Raw genomic sequence first — 14466 nt, 5'->3', positions numbered from 1 at the left:
CTTGTGGTGATCGCTTGTTGAAAAACCTATAAAGGAAAAGATTACTAAATCTCTCGTCTGACGATGCAAACAATTAATGTTTTACGTCCAAGGCAAAAAGCTGTTTCCGCTCAGTTTGGAACCGAGGACCTTTCGCGTGTAAAGCAAACGTGATGACCACTACAGAAACCTGACGGGGAGCCTCTCTTCTTTTAACACTACTTGGCAGAAGAGGCCTTTGTAGTGTTGACTAAGAATGCAGCAGAGCCTGGCTTAAGCAATTTTGGAAAAAGCCAGTAGCTGTTTCCACCCAGTTTCGAACTGGGGACCTTTCGCGTGTAAGGCAAACGTGATAACCACTACACTATGGAAACTTGCAAAAAGTACACAGCCAGCAATCTCCTGGTGATCGCTTGCTGTAAAACGAAAAAAGGAAAAGATAACTAAATCCCTCCCCTGACTTTGCAAACAGTTCATGTTTACCCACAAAAGAGAAACTCTGTTTCTGCTCAGTTTCGAACCGAGGACCTTACGCGTGTTAGGCGAACGTGATGACCACTACACTACAGAAACTTGATTAGAAACTACCGTTCTTTTAACTCGGTTTGGCAGAAGGCCTTTGTAGTGTTGACGAATAAAGCAACAGATCCCTATTTAAGCAATTTTGGAAAAAGCCACCAGCTGTTGCCACCCAGTTTCGAACTGGGGACCTTTCGCATGAGGCGAACGTGACAACCACTACACTATGGAATCCCGTGCAGAGATGACTGCCAGCAATCTCCTGGTGATCGCTTGTAGAAGAGCGAACTAAGGAAAAGATAATTAAACACCTCACCTGACTTTGCAAACATTTCATGTTTTCCCACAAAAGAGAAACACTGTCTCTGCTCGGTAAATCCACTTGGCAGAAGGCAATTGTATTGTTTACGAAGAAAGCAGTAGATCCCCACTTAAACAATTTTGGAAAAAGCCAACAGCTGTATCAGCACAGTTTTAAACTGGGGACCTTTCGTATGTGAGGTGAATGTGATAACCATTACACTACAGAAACTTGTGCAGAGAAGACAGCCAGCAATCTTGTGGTGATCGCTTGTTGAAAAACCTATAAAGGAAAAGATTACTAAATCTCTCGTCTGACGATGCAAACAATTAATGTTTTACGTCCAAGGCAAAAAGCTGTTTCCGCTCAGTTTGAAACAGAGGACCTTTCGCATGTAAAGCGAACGTGAGGACCACTACAGAAACCTGACGGGGAGCCTCTCTTCTTTTAACACTACTTGGCAGAAGACGCCTTTGTAGTGTTGACTAAGAATGCAGCAGAGCCTGGCTTAAGCAAATTTGGAAAAAGCCAGTAGCTGTTTCCACCCAGTTTAGAACTGGGGACCTTTCGCGTGTAAGGCGAACGTGATAACCACTACACTATGGAAACTTGCAAAAACTACACAGCCAGCAATCTCCTGGTCATCGCTTGCTGTAAAATGAATAAAGGAAAAGATAACTAAATCCCTCCCCTGACTTTGCAAACAGTTCATGTTTACCCACGAAAGAGAAACACTGTTTCTGCTCGGTTTCGAACCGAGGACCTTTCGCGTGTTAGGCGAACATGATGACCACTACACTACAGAAACTTGATTACGATCCACCGTTCTTTTAAGTCGGCTTGGCAGAAGGCCTTTGTAGTGTTGACGAAGAAAGCAACAGATCCCTACTTAAGCAATTTTGGAAAAAGCCACCAGCTGTTACCACTAAGTTTCGAACTGGGGACCTTTCGTATGCGGCAAACGTGACAACCACTACACTATGGAATCCTTCGCAGAAACGACTGCCAGCAATCTCCTGGTGATCGCTTGTGGAAGAGCGAACTAAGGAAAAGATAATTAAACACCTCACCTGACTTTGCAAACATTTCATGTTTTCCCACAAAAGAGAAACTCTGTTTCTGCTCGGTAAATCCACTTGGCAGAAGGCATTTGTAGTGTTTACGAAGAAAGCAGTAGATCCCTACTTAAACAATTTTGGAAAAAGCCAACAGCTGTTTCAAAACAGTTTCAAACTGGGGACCTGTTGTGTGTGAGGTGAACGTGATAACCATTACACTACAGAAACTTGTGCAAAGAAGACAGCCAGCAATCTCGTGGTGATCGCTTGTTGAAAAACCTATAAAGGAAAAGATTACTAAATCTCTCGTCTGACGATGCAAACAATTAATGTTTTACGTCCTAGGCAAAAAGCTGTTTCCGCTCAGTTTGGAACCGAGGACCTTTCGCGTGTAAAGCAAACGTGATGACCACTACAGAAACCTGACGGGGAGCCTCTCTTCTTTTAACACTACTTGGCAGAAGAGGCCTTTGTAGTGTTGACTAAGATTGCAGCAGAGCCTGGCTTAAGCAAATTTGGAAAAAGCCAGTACCTGTTTCCACCCAGTTTCGAACTGGGGACCTTTCGCGTGTGAGGCGAACGTGATAACCACTACACTATGGAAACTTGCGAAAGTACACAGCCAGCAATCTCCTGGTGATCGCTTGCTGTAAAACGAATAAAGGAAAAGATAACTAAATCCCTCCCCTGACTTTGCAAACAGTTCATGTTTACCCACAAAAGAGAAACTCTGTTTCTGCTCGGTTTCGAACCGAGGACCTTTCGCGTGTTAGGCGAACGTGATGACCACTACACTACAGAAACTTTATGACGACCCACCGTTCTTTTAACTCGGCTTGGCAGAAGGCCTTTGTAGTGTTGACGAAGAAAGCAACAGATCCCTATTTAAGCAATTTTGGAAAAAGCCACCCGCTGTTGCCACCCAGTTTCGAACTGGGGACCTTTCGCATGAGGCGAACGTGACAACCACTACACTATGGAATCCCGTGCAGAGATGACTGCCAGCAATCTCCTGGTGATCGCTTGTAGAAGAGCGAACTAAGGAAAAGATAATTAAACACCTCACCTGACTTTGCAAACATTTCATGTTTTCCCACAAAAGAGAAACACTGTCTCTGTTCGGTAAATCCACTTGGCAGAAGGCAATTGTATTGTTTACGAAGAAAGCAGTAGATCCCCACTTAAACAATTTTGGAAAAAGCCAACAGCTGTATCAGCACAGTTTTAAACTGGGGACCTTTCGTATGTGAGGTGAATGTGATAACCATTACACTACAGAAACTTGTGCAGAGAAGACAGCCAGCAATCTTGTGGTGATCGCTTGTTGAAAAACCTATAAAGGAAAAGATTACTAAATCTCTCGTCTGACGATGCAAACAATTAATGTTTTACGTCCAAGGCAAAAAGCTGTTTCCGCTCAGTTTGAAACAGAGGACCTTTCGCGTGTAAAGCGAACGTGAGGACCACTACAGAAACCTGACGGGGAGCCTCTCTTCTTTTAACACTACTTGGCAGAAGACGCCTTTGTAGTGTTGACTAAGAATGCAGCAGAGCCTGGCTTAAGCAAATTTGGAAAAAGCCAGTAGCTGTTTCCACCCAGTTTCGAACTGGGGACCTTTCGCGTGTAAGGCGAACGTGATAACCACTACACTATGGAAACTTGCAAAAACTACACAGCCAGCAATCTCCTGGTCATCGCTTGCTGTAAAACGAATAAAGGAAAAGATAACTAAATCCCTCCCCTGACTTTGCAAACAGTTCATGTTTACCCACGAAAGAGAAACACTGTTTCTGCTCGGTTTCGAACCGAGGACCTTTCGCGTGTTAGGCGAACATGATGACCACTACACTACAGAAACTTGATTACGATCCACCGTTCTTTTAAGTCGGCTTGGCAGAAGGCCTTTGTAGTGTTGACGAAGAAAGCAACAGATCCCTACTTAAGCAATTTTGGAAAAAGCCACCAGCTGTTACCACTAAGTTTCGAACTGGGGACCTTTCGTATGCGGCAAACGTGACAACCACTACACTATGGAATCCTTCGCAGAAACGACTGCCAGCAATCTCCTGGTGATCGCTTGTGGAAGAGCGAACTAAGGAAAAGATAATTAAACACCTCACCTGACTTTGCAAACATTTCATGTTTTCCCACAAAAGAGAAACTCTGTTTCTGCTCGGTAAATCCACTTGGCAGAAGGCATTTGTAGTGTTTACGAAGAAAGCAGTAGATCCCTACTTAAACAATTTTGGAAAAAGCCAACAGCTGTTTCAAAACAGTTTCAAACTGGGGACCTGTTGTGTGTGAGGTGAACGTGATAACCATTACACTACAGAAACTTGTGCAGAGAAGACAGCCAGCAATCTTGTGGTGATCGCTTGTTGAAAAACCTATAAAGGAAAAGATTACTAAATCTCTCGTCTGACGATGCAAACAATTAATGTTTTACGTCCAAGGCAAAAAGCTGTTTCCGCACAGTTTGGAACCTAGGACCTTTCGCGTGTAAAGCAAACGTGATGACCACTACAGAAACCTGACGGGGAGCCTCTCTTCTTTTAACACTACTTGGCAGAAGAGGCCTTTGTAGTGTTGACTAAGAATGCAGCAGAGCCTGGCTTAAGCAATTTTGGAAAAAGCCAGTACCTGTTTCGACCCAGTTTCGAACTGGGGACCTTTCGCGTGTGAGGCGAACGTGATAACCACTACACTATAGAAACTTGCAAAAAGTACACAGCCAGCAATCTCCTGGTGATCGCTTGCTGTAAAACGAATAAAGGAAAAGATAACTAAATCCCTCCGCTGACTTTGCAAACAGTTCATGTTTACCCACAAAAGAGAAACTCTGTTTCTGCTCGGTTTGGAAACGATGACCTATCGCGTGTTAGGCGAACGTGATGACCACTACACTACAGAAACTTGATTAGGATCCACCGTTCTTTTAACTCGGCTTGGCAGAAGGCCTTTGTAGTGTTGACGAATAAAGCAACAGATCCCTACTTAAGCAATTTTGGAAAAAGCCACCAGCTGTTGCCACCCAGTTTCGAACTGGGGACCTTTCGCATGAGGCGAACGTGACAACCACTACACTATGGAATCCCGTGCAGAGATGACTGCCAGCAATCTCCTGGTGATCGCTTGTGGAAGAGCGAACTAAGGAAAAGATAATTAAACACCTCACCTGACTTTGCACACATTTCATGTTTTCCCACAAAAGAGAAACTCTGTTTCTGCTCGGTAAATCCACTTGGCAGAAGGCATTTGTAGTGTTTACGAAGAAAGCAGTAGATCCCTACTTAAACAATTTTGGAAAAAGCCAACAGCCGTTTCAAAACAGATTCAAACTGGGGACCTTTCGTGTGTGACGTGAACTTGATAACCATTACACTACAGAAACTTGTGCAGAGAAGACAGCCAGCAATCTTGTGGTGATCGCTTGTTGAAAAACCTATAAAGGAAAAGATTACTAAATCTCTCGTCTGACGATGCAAACAATTAATGTTTTACGTCCAAGGCAAAAAGCTGTTTCCGCTCAGTTTGAAACAGAGGACCTTTCGCGTGTAAAGCGAACGTGAGGACCACTACAGAAACCTGACGGGGAGCCTCTCTTCTTTTAACACTACTTGTTGCGTCGCACGCAAAATGTAACACCAAGTCTGCATTTGCAATTCTAGCATGAGAAATAACAAGCACTACTCTACACTGCTCAAAACTTGTGTTTGAAAAGTCAGTACTGAATTTAAACATGAAAACGTACTTATAGGCCGCCAGTCAGAAGCGCAAAAACCCCTTGCAACATTATAATCTGCTCTCCCAGTTTCAGGAAACAGTCCTCCGTGAAATGTGCATCACTCACTCGAATATTTGCATTGATTGTACTGTTCCAGAACAGTGTTTTAAGTATAACCACTGATTTCTAGTTCTGTCCTCATTTGAAAGGCCAAACAAAGTATGTTCCCTTTCGCAATGAAACACACTGCGTTTCCACAACATGGCGGCTGTAACACTACTACAGCTGGTAAACTTAAGCCTGCTTTCTTTCAATATACATGTGGGAGGTATTATGCTGATCTACTCACCCTGTGACATCGACAAGTGGGGGTGTGTTTGCAACTTCACAAATCTTATCTGTGAACAAACAGCTTGTAACACTCCAAAGGAAACCGCATCATATGACCCCTTTAATTTATCTTTATTTTTGATATCCCACACACCAGCTCTACCAAATCTGCTTCTGGTGCCACCATCTGTAGGACCTGTTGGTACTGCTCTCAAATGTTAGTTTGTTCATGTTTCTCAGCTTATGACAAGTTACTGAAAATAAACCATTTTTACTTCTATTTCAGAGTTGATTCAAGAAAAAAAGGAGAATGAAGAATCAAGTCAAGTTGAGGAGAATAATAATTTCAAAACTGGAGAAAAACCTTCAAGTTGCTCTCAAGTCAAACAGAAAAATGTAAAGAAAAGAAGAGAAGAGAAATGTTCCTGCGCTCAGTGTGGAAAGAGTTTCACTAGAAAAACAAGTCTTGAGCGTCACATGAAAATTCAAACTGGAGAGAAACCATTCACTTGTGCTTATTGTTGGAAGAGTTTTACACACTCATCAAGCCTTAAGGAGCACCTAAACATCCACACTAGAGAGAAGCAGCACACATGTGATCAATGTGGTAGAGTGTATTTAGCAGCTTCAGGTCTGAGGAAACACTTGAAAATTCATACAAAGGTGAAGTCATTTGTGTGGTAAGGGTTTTCGGCATCTACAAAGTATGCAAGTATATGAGAATATAAATACTGCTGTTTTCAAAGTGTGAAACGATGTCTACATCAGTCATAAGTGTAACAAGATATTTAGTAAGTCAGGCCCTCCTATGCCTGACATTTCCTCTAAAAGTGTTTATTTTTTCAACCTTTTTTATTAACCAAAACATTTGTTTTGCCTTCTTATTCCTCTACTGCATGTTATAAAAAACCTCAAACAAACTTTAAATTAAAGCTGAATTTAAAAGGAAACCCTCTGCTGAGTTCTAACTTTTTAAAATATATATACATATACAGATTTAAAGCTCCTGAATTCTTTAATTCAGACATTCTTTACAACTTCAGAGTACTATTTCTTAAGTAAGTGAACCTGCCAAACAGAACAACAGGGAGATGCCAAAACACCACTCACGAAACCTGTCCTTTTTAACTGGACTGACTGAATATCTACTGTTTGTATCCATTATAAAATAAACATAAAAATGAAAAATACAGCAGATACATCCTTAATCTGTTGATGCTGGTGCTCATATGAGCATAAACACCACTGACCCTCACAAGATCCACCTCTATGGGTGAGCAATCATTATTAAACACTCACAAGACATTCATTTTCACAACTATGCCATTATTTTGAAATTTCACGCAAAAATATATGGATCAGAGCCCCGATAGCATGAATAGCATGAATCGTGGTTTTCACTCGCTTCAAGACCGCTCCATCATGAGATCAATTCAGGCCAACTGTCCGTAATATAACTGCATATTAAGCAAGAATTCACGTTAAACATATTTACCTAGCTTGATAGAGGTGGATCACGCAAATCAGAAAGAATCAGGGATGCAAACGGCGCGCCTTTTGGCGCATGCCGCCTTTTTCACGGCTGTGTGGGGGACATGTGTGAATCGTGCAGATCCGATGAGGATTTTTTTTGGTGATGGGGGGGGGGGTGTTTTTGCACTAATGTGGAGTGTTTTTGCACTAATTAGTTTGTCCACTAGGCGGCAACACTGGCCCGGGCCAGCCAAAAAAGAAAAGCAAGAGAGCCAAGAACAACAACAATCTACCGGAGACCGCTTGTAGGGCTGCGACCAAATGGTCGCATTTTTTCTGCTGGTGCGGCGAAATTTTGTGAGCGGTCGCACTGGCGCAACCACTGCGTTGTTTAACTCATAAGTGCTACTATTACTGTTTCAAATGAGAAACATAAAACGGCAAACAAAACGAACGAGAAACTGAAGCGCGCCACGTTTGAGCTGCGGAGCGCGGACCGTTTATCAGCTGGGACCGCAACGCAAACACGCTTGTCCGAGCTCAGAACAGCCTTTACTCGAGAACCAAAGTTGATTTTGCGACACTGTAACTGCACAGTGCTGCGAGATCCAGTGAAAAGTGTTTGAATTCGCCAAGAATTAATTAGGTAGCTGCAAGATCTAGGGAGAATCATTCAAATTATGTCAGAAGTAACACCAACTTAAGCATAGTCGAATATTATTACTGTATTCATTTCAGGGTTTGTACAACCTTTTGAGAGAGAAATTTAAGCACTTTTAAATGACTTTCAAGCATTTTGCACAACCATTTTCATCAGATTAAAGCTCATATGATCCAATTTTAATGTTATTTTGATGGACAAAATATACTTTGTGGTAAACAAACACTTATGTCAAATTAAAATACATAAAATCACGATTATAGCCAGTATATGGCAATAATAATCTGTATAGTTTATTTATAAACAATTTATAGTTTATGTGAAGATCGTTTTAAAATTACCTAAATTCAAAGTTTTTATATATTTCAGAGCCTATTAAATGCTGAAAATATTGGCTTTCAATTGACCTTATGCACGGAGCGTTCTTTAGAACTTCCGCATAAAGATAAGCCAGCTCATAAACTTCCGTTGAAGCTCATTTTATATGTGCTATATATTAGGTGGACACTCTTGAGACTGATCTAGTGCCTCGTTCTTATCAGAAACTGAGAAAAATTATAATTGCAACATTATAAACAATGTTAGCGGCATGAACATTCAGTTTCATATTATTTAACAACATATAATTTAAATGCGGAGCCTGGTAATCTCATACTTACCGTATCTGCATAGTTGTACATTTAAATGCTGACAGCTAAACACTATCATAACGTGTTTAGGCTAACGTTAGCCAGCTATCATATTTCTCTTTCAAGGACATCTTAACCCTCTGGGCCTCTTCGGTCATTTCTGACCAAAAAATTTTATGTTTTGAATTTTTAAAAATCGTAGCTTCATCAGAATGAGATGACACTTGGTGACTTTTGTTGCATTAGCTATGTGAGTACAAAAAAAAATCAATGACATGATTCGGATATGTTAAAGGGTCAAAAAAAAAATAGTCACACTTGGCTCCTTCGCGGTCAGAAATGACCGACATAGGAAATGAATGGGAAATACGAAAAAATGTGATAATTCAGATAATCTTTTGGTAATACAAGCTACAAATGAGCAACTGTGCTGAAAAGAAGTGTTCAGCAAGCAAGGACTGACACTCTAAAATAACAAAAGTACAGAACTGACACACACACACGCACACACACGCGCACACACACACACACACAGACACACACACAGACACACAGAAATAAGCAGAAAAATGCAAAACCTGATATTTATCCAATCAAAAAAATATCTAAACCTTGCCAAAATTTATCTTTTAGAATGTCTGAATATATTTCTAAATGCAAAGCCTAATAAAATGAAGAAACAGTAAAAAGAAAAAAAACAATAGGAATCCCAAAGCCCCTGTATATATGTATATAGGGAGATACAGGAGGTTACATGGCATTACACAAGTTTTTATTTTTTATGCCACTAGATGGTGCAATTTTCACTTTAAAAAAATGGATTTTAAATGCTTTTACTCTATTTTAATGTGAAATGTTGTATTTATTGAAAAATAATAAATACATAATTAATTAAAAAATATAATATAAAATATAATTCTACTGGGAAAAAATTGCTCATTAAAACTGTATAAATATTGCATAGATTCATAAAAAATACTCAAAATTCTAAATAATAATTACAAAATATTATTGAACAAAAATATATTTAATTGATTTTCCTGAAGAAAAAAAAAAGTTACTTTTTAAGGCTTCGGTCACTTTTGACCGCGAGGGAGCCAAGTGTGACCCCTTAATGAGGAGGCCCAGAGGGTCGTATTCTTGATAATCACTAACTTGCCTTCGTAGTCATGAACACATTTTTAAAATCTTGCAATATTTCAAAGCCTTTATTATTTTCTAACTCTACAGCTGTGAAATAAAATGTACTTCAAGGACTCACTTTTCATTCATAAAAAGGGCATCGGAAAAAAATTACTTCACGGAAAACAACGTCTATTTTTGGCTAAAATAATATGGAATTACCCCATATAACCAATAGATGGCAGCATAGGATTATTTATTATGCAGCTGTCTCCCTATATTTTTCAAGACGTCTTGCTTTCGATTTATTATTAAATACTAGTATAATAAATTGTAGTACTTTTACCTTTTACTTTTATAGTATAGCAAGTGCAGAAAGTCATTAAGCTCACACACAAACAGCCTATAAGGGTGAATTATGTAAATACTATTAAATAGTTCACTACAAATACGTTAAATATTTATGGTATAATAATTAAAAAATGCACTAACGTTAATTATGAATTGATAGGAATTTAAAATATTTTATTAAATTGAATAACATCTTTTAAGTTTTATCTTGAACTGTAAAATCTATCAAATAGCCTTTATTTAACCAACACAAACTTGTTACTGCTGTAGTTTTGTTATCTGAATTTAGTCTGAATCATTTAAGCTCTTTTTTGACATCATTTTGTCAGCTGTTTGGTCCGGTTATTACTGTCAATCATTGCAATGACTCGCGCATATTTAACCGCGATTTACTCGCGAATTTTTTTAAACTGGCATTTGTCATTCTTGAAACGGTATACATGGACGTTTGGTCCTCTAAGACAAACAACACTTTTCTTCAATTGTGAATCGATTATGTAGAGAAAACAAACAAAGTACGCTCATATTACGGCAGATATAAATTATGACAATATAAATATATAAATATGAAATTAATCATGATTAATTACAGAAAAATGTGTGATTTTTTTTTTTTTTTTTTTTGATAGACAGCACTAATGTCAACCTTTTATAGATGCTGGTGTTGGTAATATTAGTTAATTTTAGTGAATATGCATTTCAATGTAATTATATAGGTCTCCCTAGAAAGAGATCGGGACAGCCCCCTTCAAATTTTCAGTTCGATAATCCGGCCCTCAAATGAATCTAATTGAATAGCCCAGGTATAGGGTATCCAGACGTCCTGATTATAGATGTCAGGTCGCTTTATGCTACACTAAGGCTAAAATATGCAACTTTTCATTTGCAAAATGAGAGAATTTGATGAGAGCCAGGCACTTACAGTGCAGAAAGTGGATGAGGGCTGTAACATTTTTGATGTCACAGAATCTGTGTATTTTCATATAAAGAACTTTGTATGTGTATAGGGTGAGCCCTGGATGGCAGAGGTTGGTGGCAATGTAATTATATGATATTTGCTGCGGGGGCACAGGCTTCGATAATCCCACTCCTTTTTGACCATACCTCTGTTTGCAGCCCTGAAGAATGTGAAGGCTATGATGACTAGTTTACAAGGAATTAGTTTTTTCCTTCTAGATACTGAATGTTTTATGGTGAACAACACTTATTCCCACGCAATCGCTGTGTAAAATAATGCATTGAAACAAATGTAATGGTTTCTTATTTTCATTACAAACTTTGGACTGCTAAAAGCAGAAATTATACTCTTTAAGGCGAGACACTACAGGTGAATAGGGATTTTTTTTAAATTAGAAGATATCACTGTGAAACTTCTCCAGTTTATTACTGGCATAAACATAAGAAAAAAATGTATTACAAGTTTTGTGTAAATGTATGTTTTAATATGCAAATGAGGCCTTATATGCTTAAATATACGCTAATTTGCATATATTTACAAAAACAAAATCTGGAAATTGGAAAGGTCCAGGTTTAAAATTCTTGGTTCTATTTGTTGACATATTAGATTAAAGGACTTTTACAGAGGGGATTCTGGATATTTTATTTTGTGCTTTAGTAAATTAGAGAATACTGACAATAGCCTAAAAAAAATCTATTTTCGCCATGTTTTTTTGAGTAAAAGGACCTATAACTCAGGATAGGAATGATATATCAACAAATCCCTCTGTAAAAGCCTTCAGAATATAGTTAAGTATAAGTCTGGAAAAGTTGGTGCTTGTAGGTGCTACTGAAGTGGATATATCTGACTCTGAATGTGAGAAAAAACTCATTTTGAGAAAACGGCCTTTAAAGTTTTATATTGTATAATTTCATAAATTTCTATTGAAACCCAGAACAAACAAACACAAATATATATTCAGTTTATTAATATATATTTATTAATATCATGTAATATTTAAAATACATGGAAACTGATAAATTAATAAATTATTAATAAAAATAGCCTTAAGCTGAAGAGAACAACCATAACAAAACACACATAACAGCAGTCACAAAAACTGCAAACAAACTATCTGTTTGTTGTATGTACATCTATAACTAAATGAATCTAATAAACAGCTCCCAGTCTGTTTACAGCCTAAATGTCCATGCCTGCACCATATGTGGGCCCCTCTTCGATCTCCTGTCGGTGTCTTTTCACCTTTTTGGCTGTGCTTACGCTTTGGCGCCTGCGTTTCACACGGGTGGACTGAAAAATGTTCGCTTTTGAAAGTCTAACCATGTCAGTGTAACTGCATGCATTTACAGTGATAACTGTACACTGAAGTCACAACTTATCCATGACAGCCAGCATGGCAGAGGCACCATCATTAAAAGTGGCAATAGCCATACTGGCTGCAGCCTGAACTCTGCTTTTCCCACAAATACTGTTTTTGGACATCGGGCCCATATGAGTTGCAATCATTTGCATTTTGAGTGCCTCCATGCTGCATGCGCTGTTGCAGACTGTCACTGGACATTCGGTGGTACACAGTAGTGATGCGCGGGTCGGGTTTTTTTTCAACCCGGGGGTCCCGCAATTATGAAATTATTTTGGCCCGCCCCAGCCCGCCCCGCAGTACTGTGTCTATTTTTACAACCTGCCCCTGCCCCGCCCCGCACCCGCTACAATTAAATAGACATACTATGCATTGTAATGCAAATGAAAACCGAAAGTGCTTTTCGCCCTTTAAACTGGCAACAAAACTGTACGATTATGAATATGAACCATAAATCAAATCATATTAATAACAAGATAATCAGTGGTGTAACGTTAGTGGTGCCGGAAGAGATGTGGGTATACAGTATATGCTTCATTTATGAATATCGTTTTGAACTTTCTATTTGAACGCATTCGTTTACTGGATCCTTGGACTGAAAGGTTTAAAGGTTCACTGGTTTAAGGAAGTTCTGACCATGAATATCTGCTTCTTTTTATTTGTAAGATATTGTTTTCGTTATTATGCACTGTTTAAAATGACTAGGGTGCAGGAGACGCAGCGGGCGCCATCACCAAATACATTTCAAAGCAAGCCGGCGCCACAGTCCTGACTACATCATTGCTGTCTTTATTGTGTGTTTTTAGCGAATATTTACATTCATTCACATTGACTGTCATGATTTTGGCTAATGCAGGATAATGCGCATCAGAGGAGATTTAAATACGCATAGCACCAGGCCTGCAGAGCCGAATGAGCGTTTGCTTGATGCGCTTGTGGCTGGCAGCGGGAGCTGCTTGGCGCTTTCGTGACGTGACGTGTTGATAACCTTATTAAAGAACTTAATAAAATATGAAAATAGATATTCCCAAATATGTAATATAGGCTATAGGGTATTGCACGCAATATACATTGATTTTTTTATTTTATTTTGTTTTTAATGACCCGCCCCAACCCGCCCCGCAAATAAAGTGACAGTTTCTTTACCCGCCCCAACCCGACCCGCGGGGCCCGCGGGTTATGAGACGACCCGCGCATCACTAGTACACAGGGATAAGCTTCTTTCCCACTTCACGTGACAGAAAGTTTTTAGTGTGATGCTTGTGGGACTCTCCATTCTCCTCTGCTCTCCTGTACCAACACCACGATGGACTGCACCTTGTATGTAATGGATTGTCATCACTAGACATGTTGTGAAGGAGACCTGCCCAGATCTCAGCTATCATTTTATCTCCGGAGCCCCGGTTGTTAAAAATAGCCCCCCTGTAAAATTTTTGCAAGGCCTTACATTTAGGGGGAGTCAGCTTGCCCAGGCCCTTGCCCCCTAATTTACCTAATTTACTTAGTTGCCTAAGTGCTGTACCCCTGCGCTTATGGGCATGATTTATGCACTCCAATTTCACAATTTCATGTCCAGGGTATGGGTTGAGGGCAACCACCTCCTTAAATGCAGCACTATCTCCATCTGACAGCATCTCAGTATATCGCACCTGGTGACAACTGACTGACCTGGTCCACATCCTCTTAGCTGCCTCTTGCTCCATTGCTTTACTTGAGCCTGCAAAATATTTTAGCACAGTCAGTGTGTGCCTCCCTCCAGCTTTCAAATTCCTGGTCTGTTATTTTTCCTTCTCGTTTGGCACTATTCTTCAAGGCACATGCATGACAGTAGGAGGACAAGACCTCAAAGTTTATTACTAGACCTGTAAGGACGTCAATGCACACTCCAATGCCATAATTTGATGTGAAACCTCTTTTATGCCAGGTACCATCAAAAGACACGCTGATGTTTATAACTGCATCTTCATCCTCCATCAGTAATCTTGCCATATCTTCGTCAA

At 39.6% G+C, this 14466-nt stretch overlaps 1 protein-coding gene and 7 non-coding genes across 8 annotated transcripts in view; all 8 read right to left on the bottom strand.

Moving 5' to 3' along the window:
- The window catches only part of ldb2b (LIM domain binding 2b), a 158018-nt gene extending 143849 nt beyond the window's left edge, over window positions 1-14169 (bottom strand). Inside the window, exon 1 of the mRNA XM_073842646.1 lies at window positions 14029-14169. Within this exon, the coding sequence (XP_073698747.1) occupies window positions 14029-14169 (141 nt within the window). The remainder of the gene's footprint in view (window positions 1-14028) is intronic.
- Window positions 281-353, bottom strand: trnav-uac (transfer RNA valine (anticodon UAC)). The gene has a single exon. It is a non-coding gene; the product is annotated as a tRNA-Val (tRNA).
- trnav-uac (transfer RNA valine (anticodon UAC)) lies at window positions 1336-1408 on the bottom strand. The gene has a single exon. It is a non-coding gene; the product is annotated as a tRNA-Val (tRNA).
- trnav-aac (transfer RNA valine (anticodon AAC)) lies at window positions 1535-1607 on the bottom strand. The gene has a single exon. It is a non-coding gene; the product is annotated as a tRNA-Val (tRNA).
- Window positions 2391-2463, bottom strand: trnav-cac (transfer RNA valine (anticodon CAC)). Its single transcript has one exon. It is a non-coding gene; the product is annotated as a tRNA-Val (tRNA).
- Window positions 2589-2661, bottom strand: trnav-aac (transfer RNA valine (anticodon AAC)). Its single transcript has one exon. It is a non-coding gene; the product is annotated as a tRNA-Val (tRNA).
- Window positions 3445-3517, bottom strand: trnav-uac (transfer RNA valine (anticodon UAC)). The gene has a single exon. It is a non-coding gene; the product is annotated as a tRNA-Val (tRNA).
- On the bottom strand, window positions 3644-3716 carry trnav-aac (transfer RNA valine (anticodon AAC)). Its single transcript has one exon. It is a non-coding gene; the product is annotated as a tRNA-Val (tRNA).
- Window positions 14170-14466: the final 297 nt, after the last annotated feature.

This window comes from Garra rufa, chromosome 6 (assembly GCF_049309525.1).
Source record: "Garra rufa chromosome 6, GarRuf1.0, whole genome shotgun sequence".
NCBI classification, from domain to species: domain Eukaryota; kingdom Metazoa; phylum Chordata; class Actinopteri; order Cypriniformes; family Cyprinidae; genus Garra; species Garra rufa.
The sequence above is the reverse complement of the archived record's forward strand: the minus strand, read 5'-3'. Positions and strand labels throughout refer to the sequence as shown.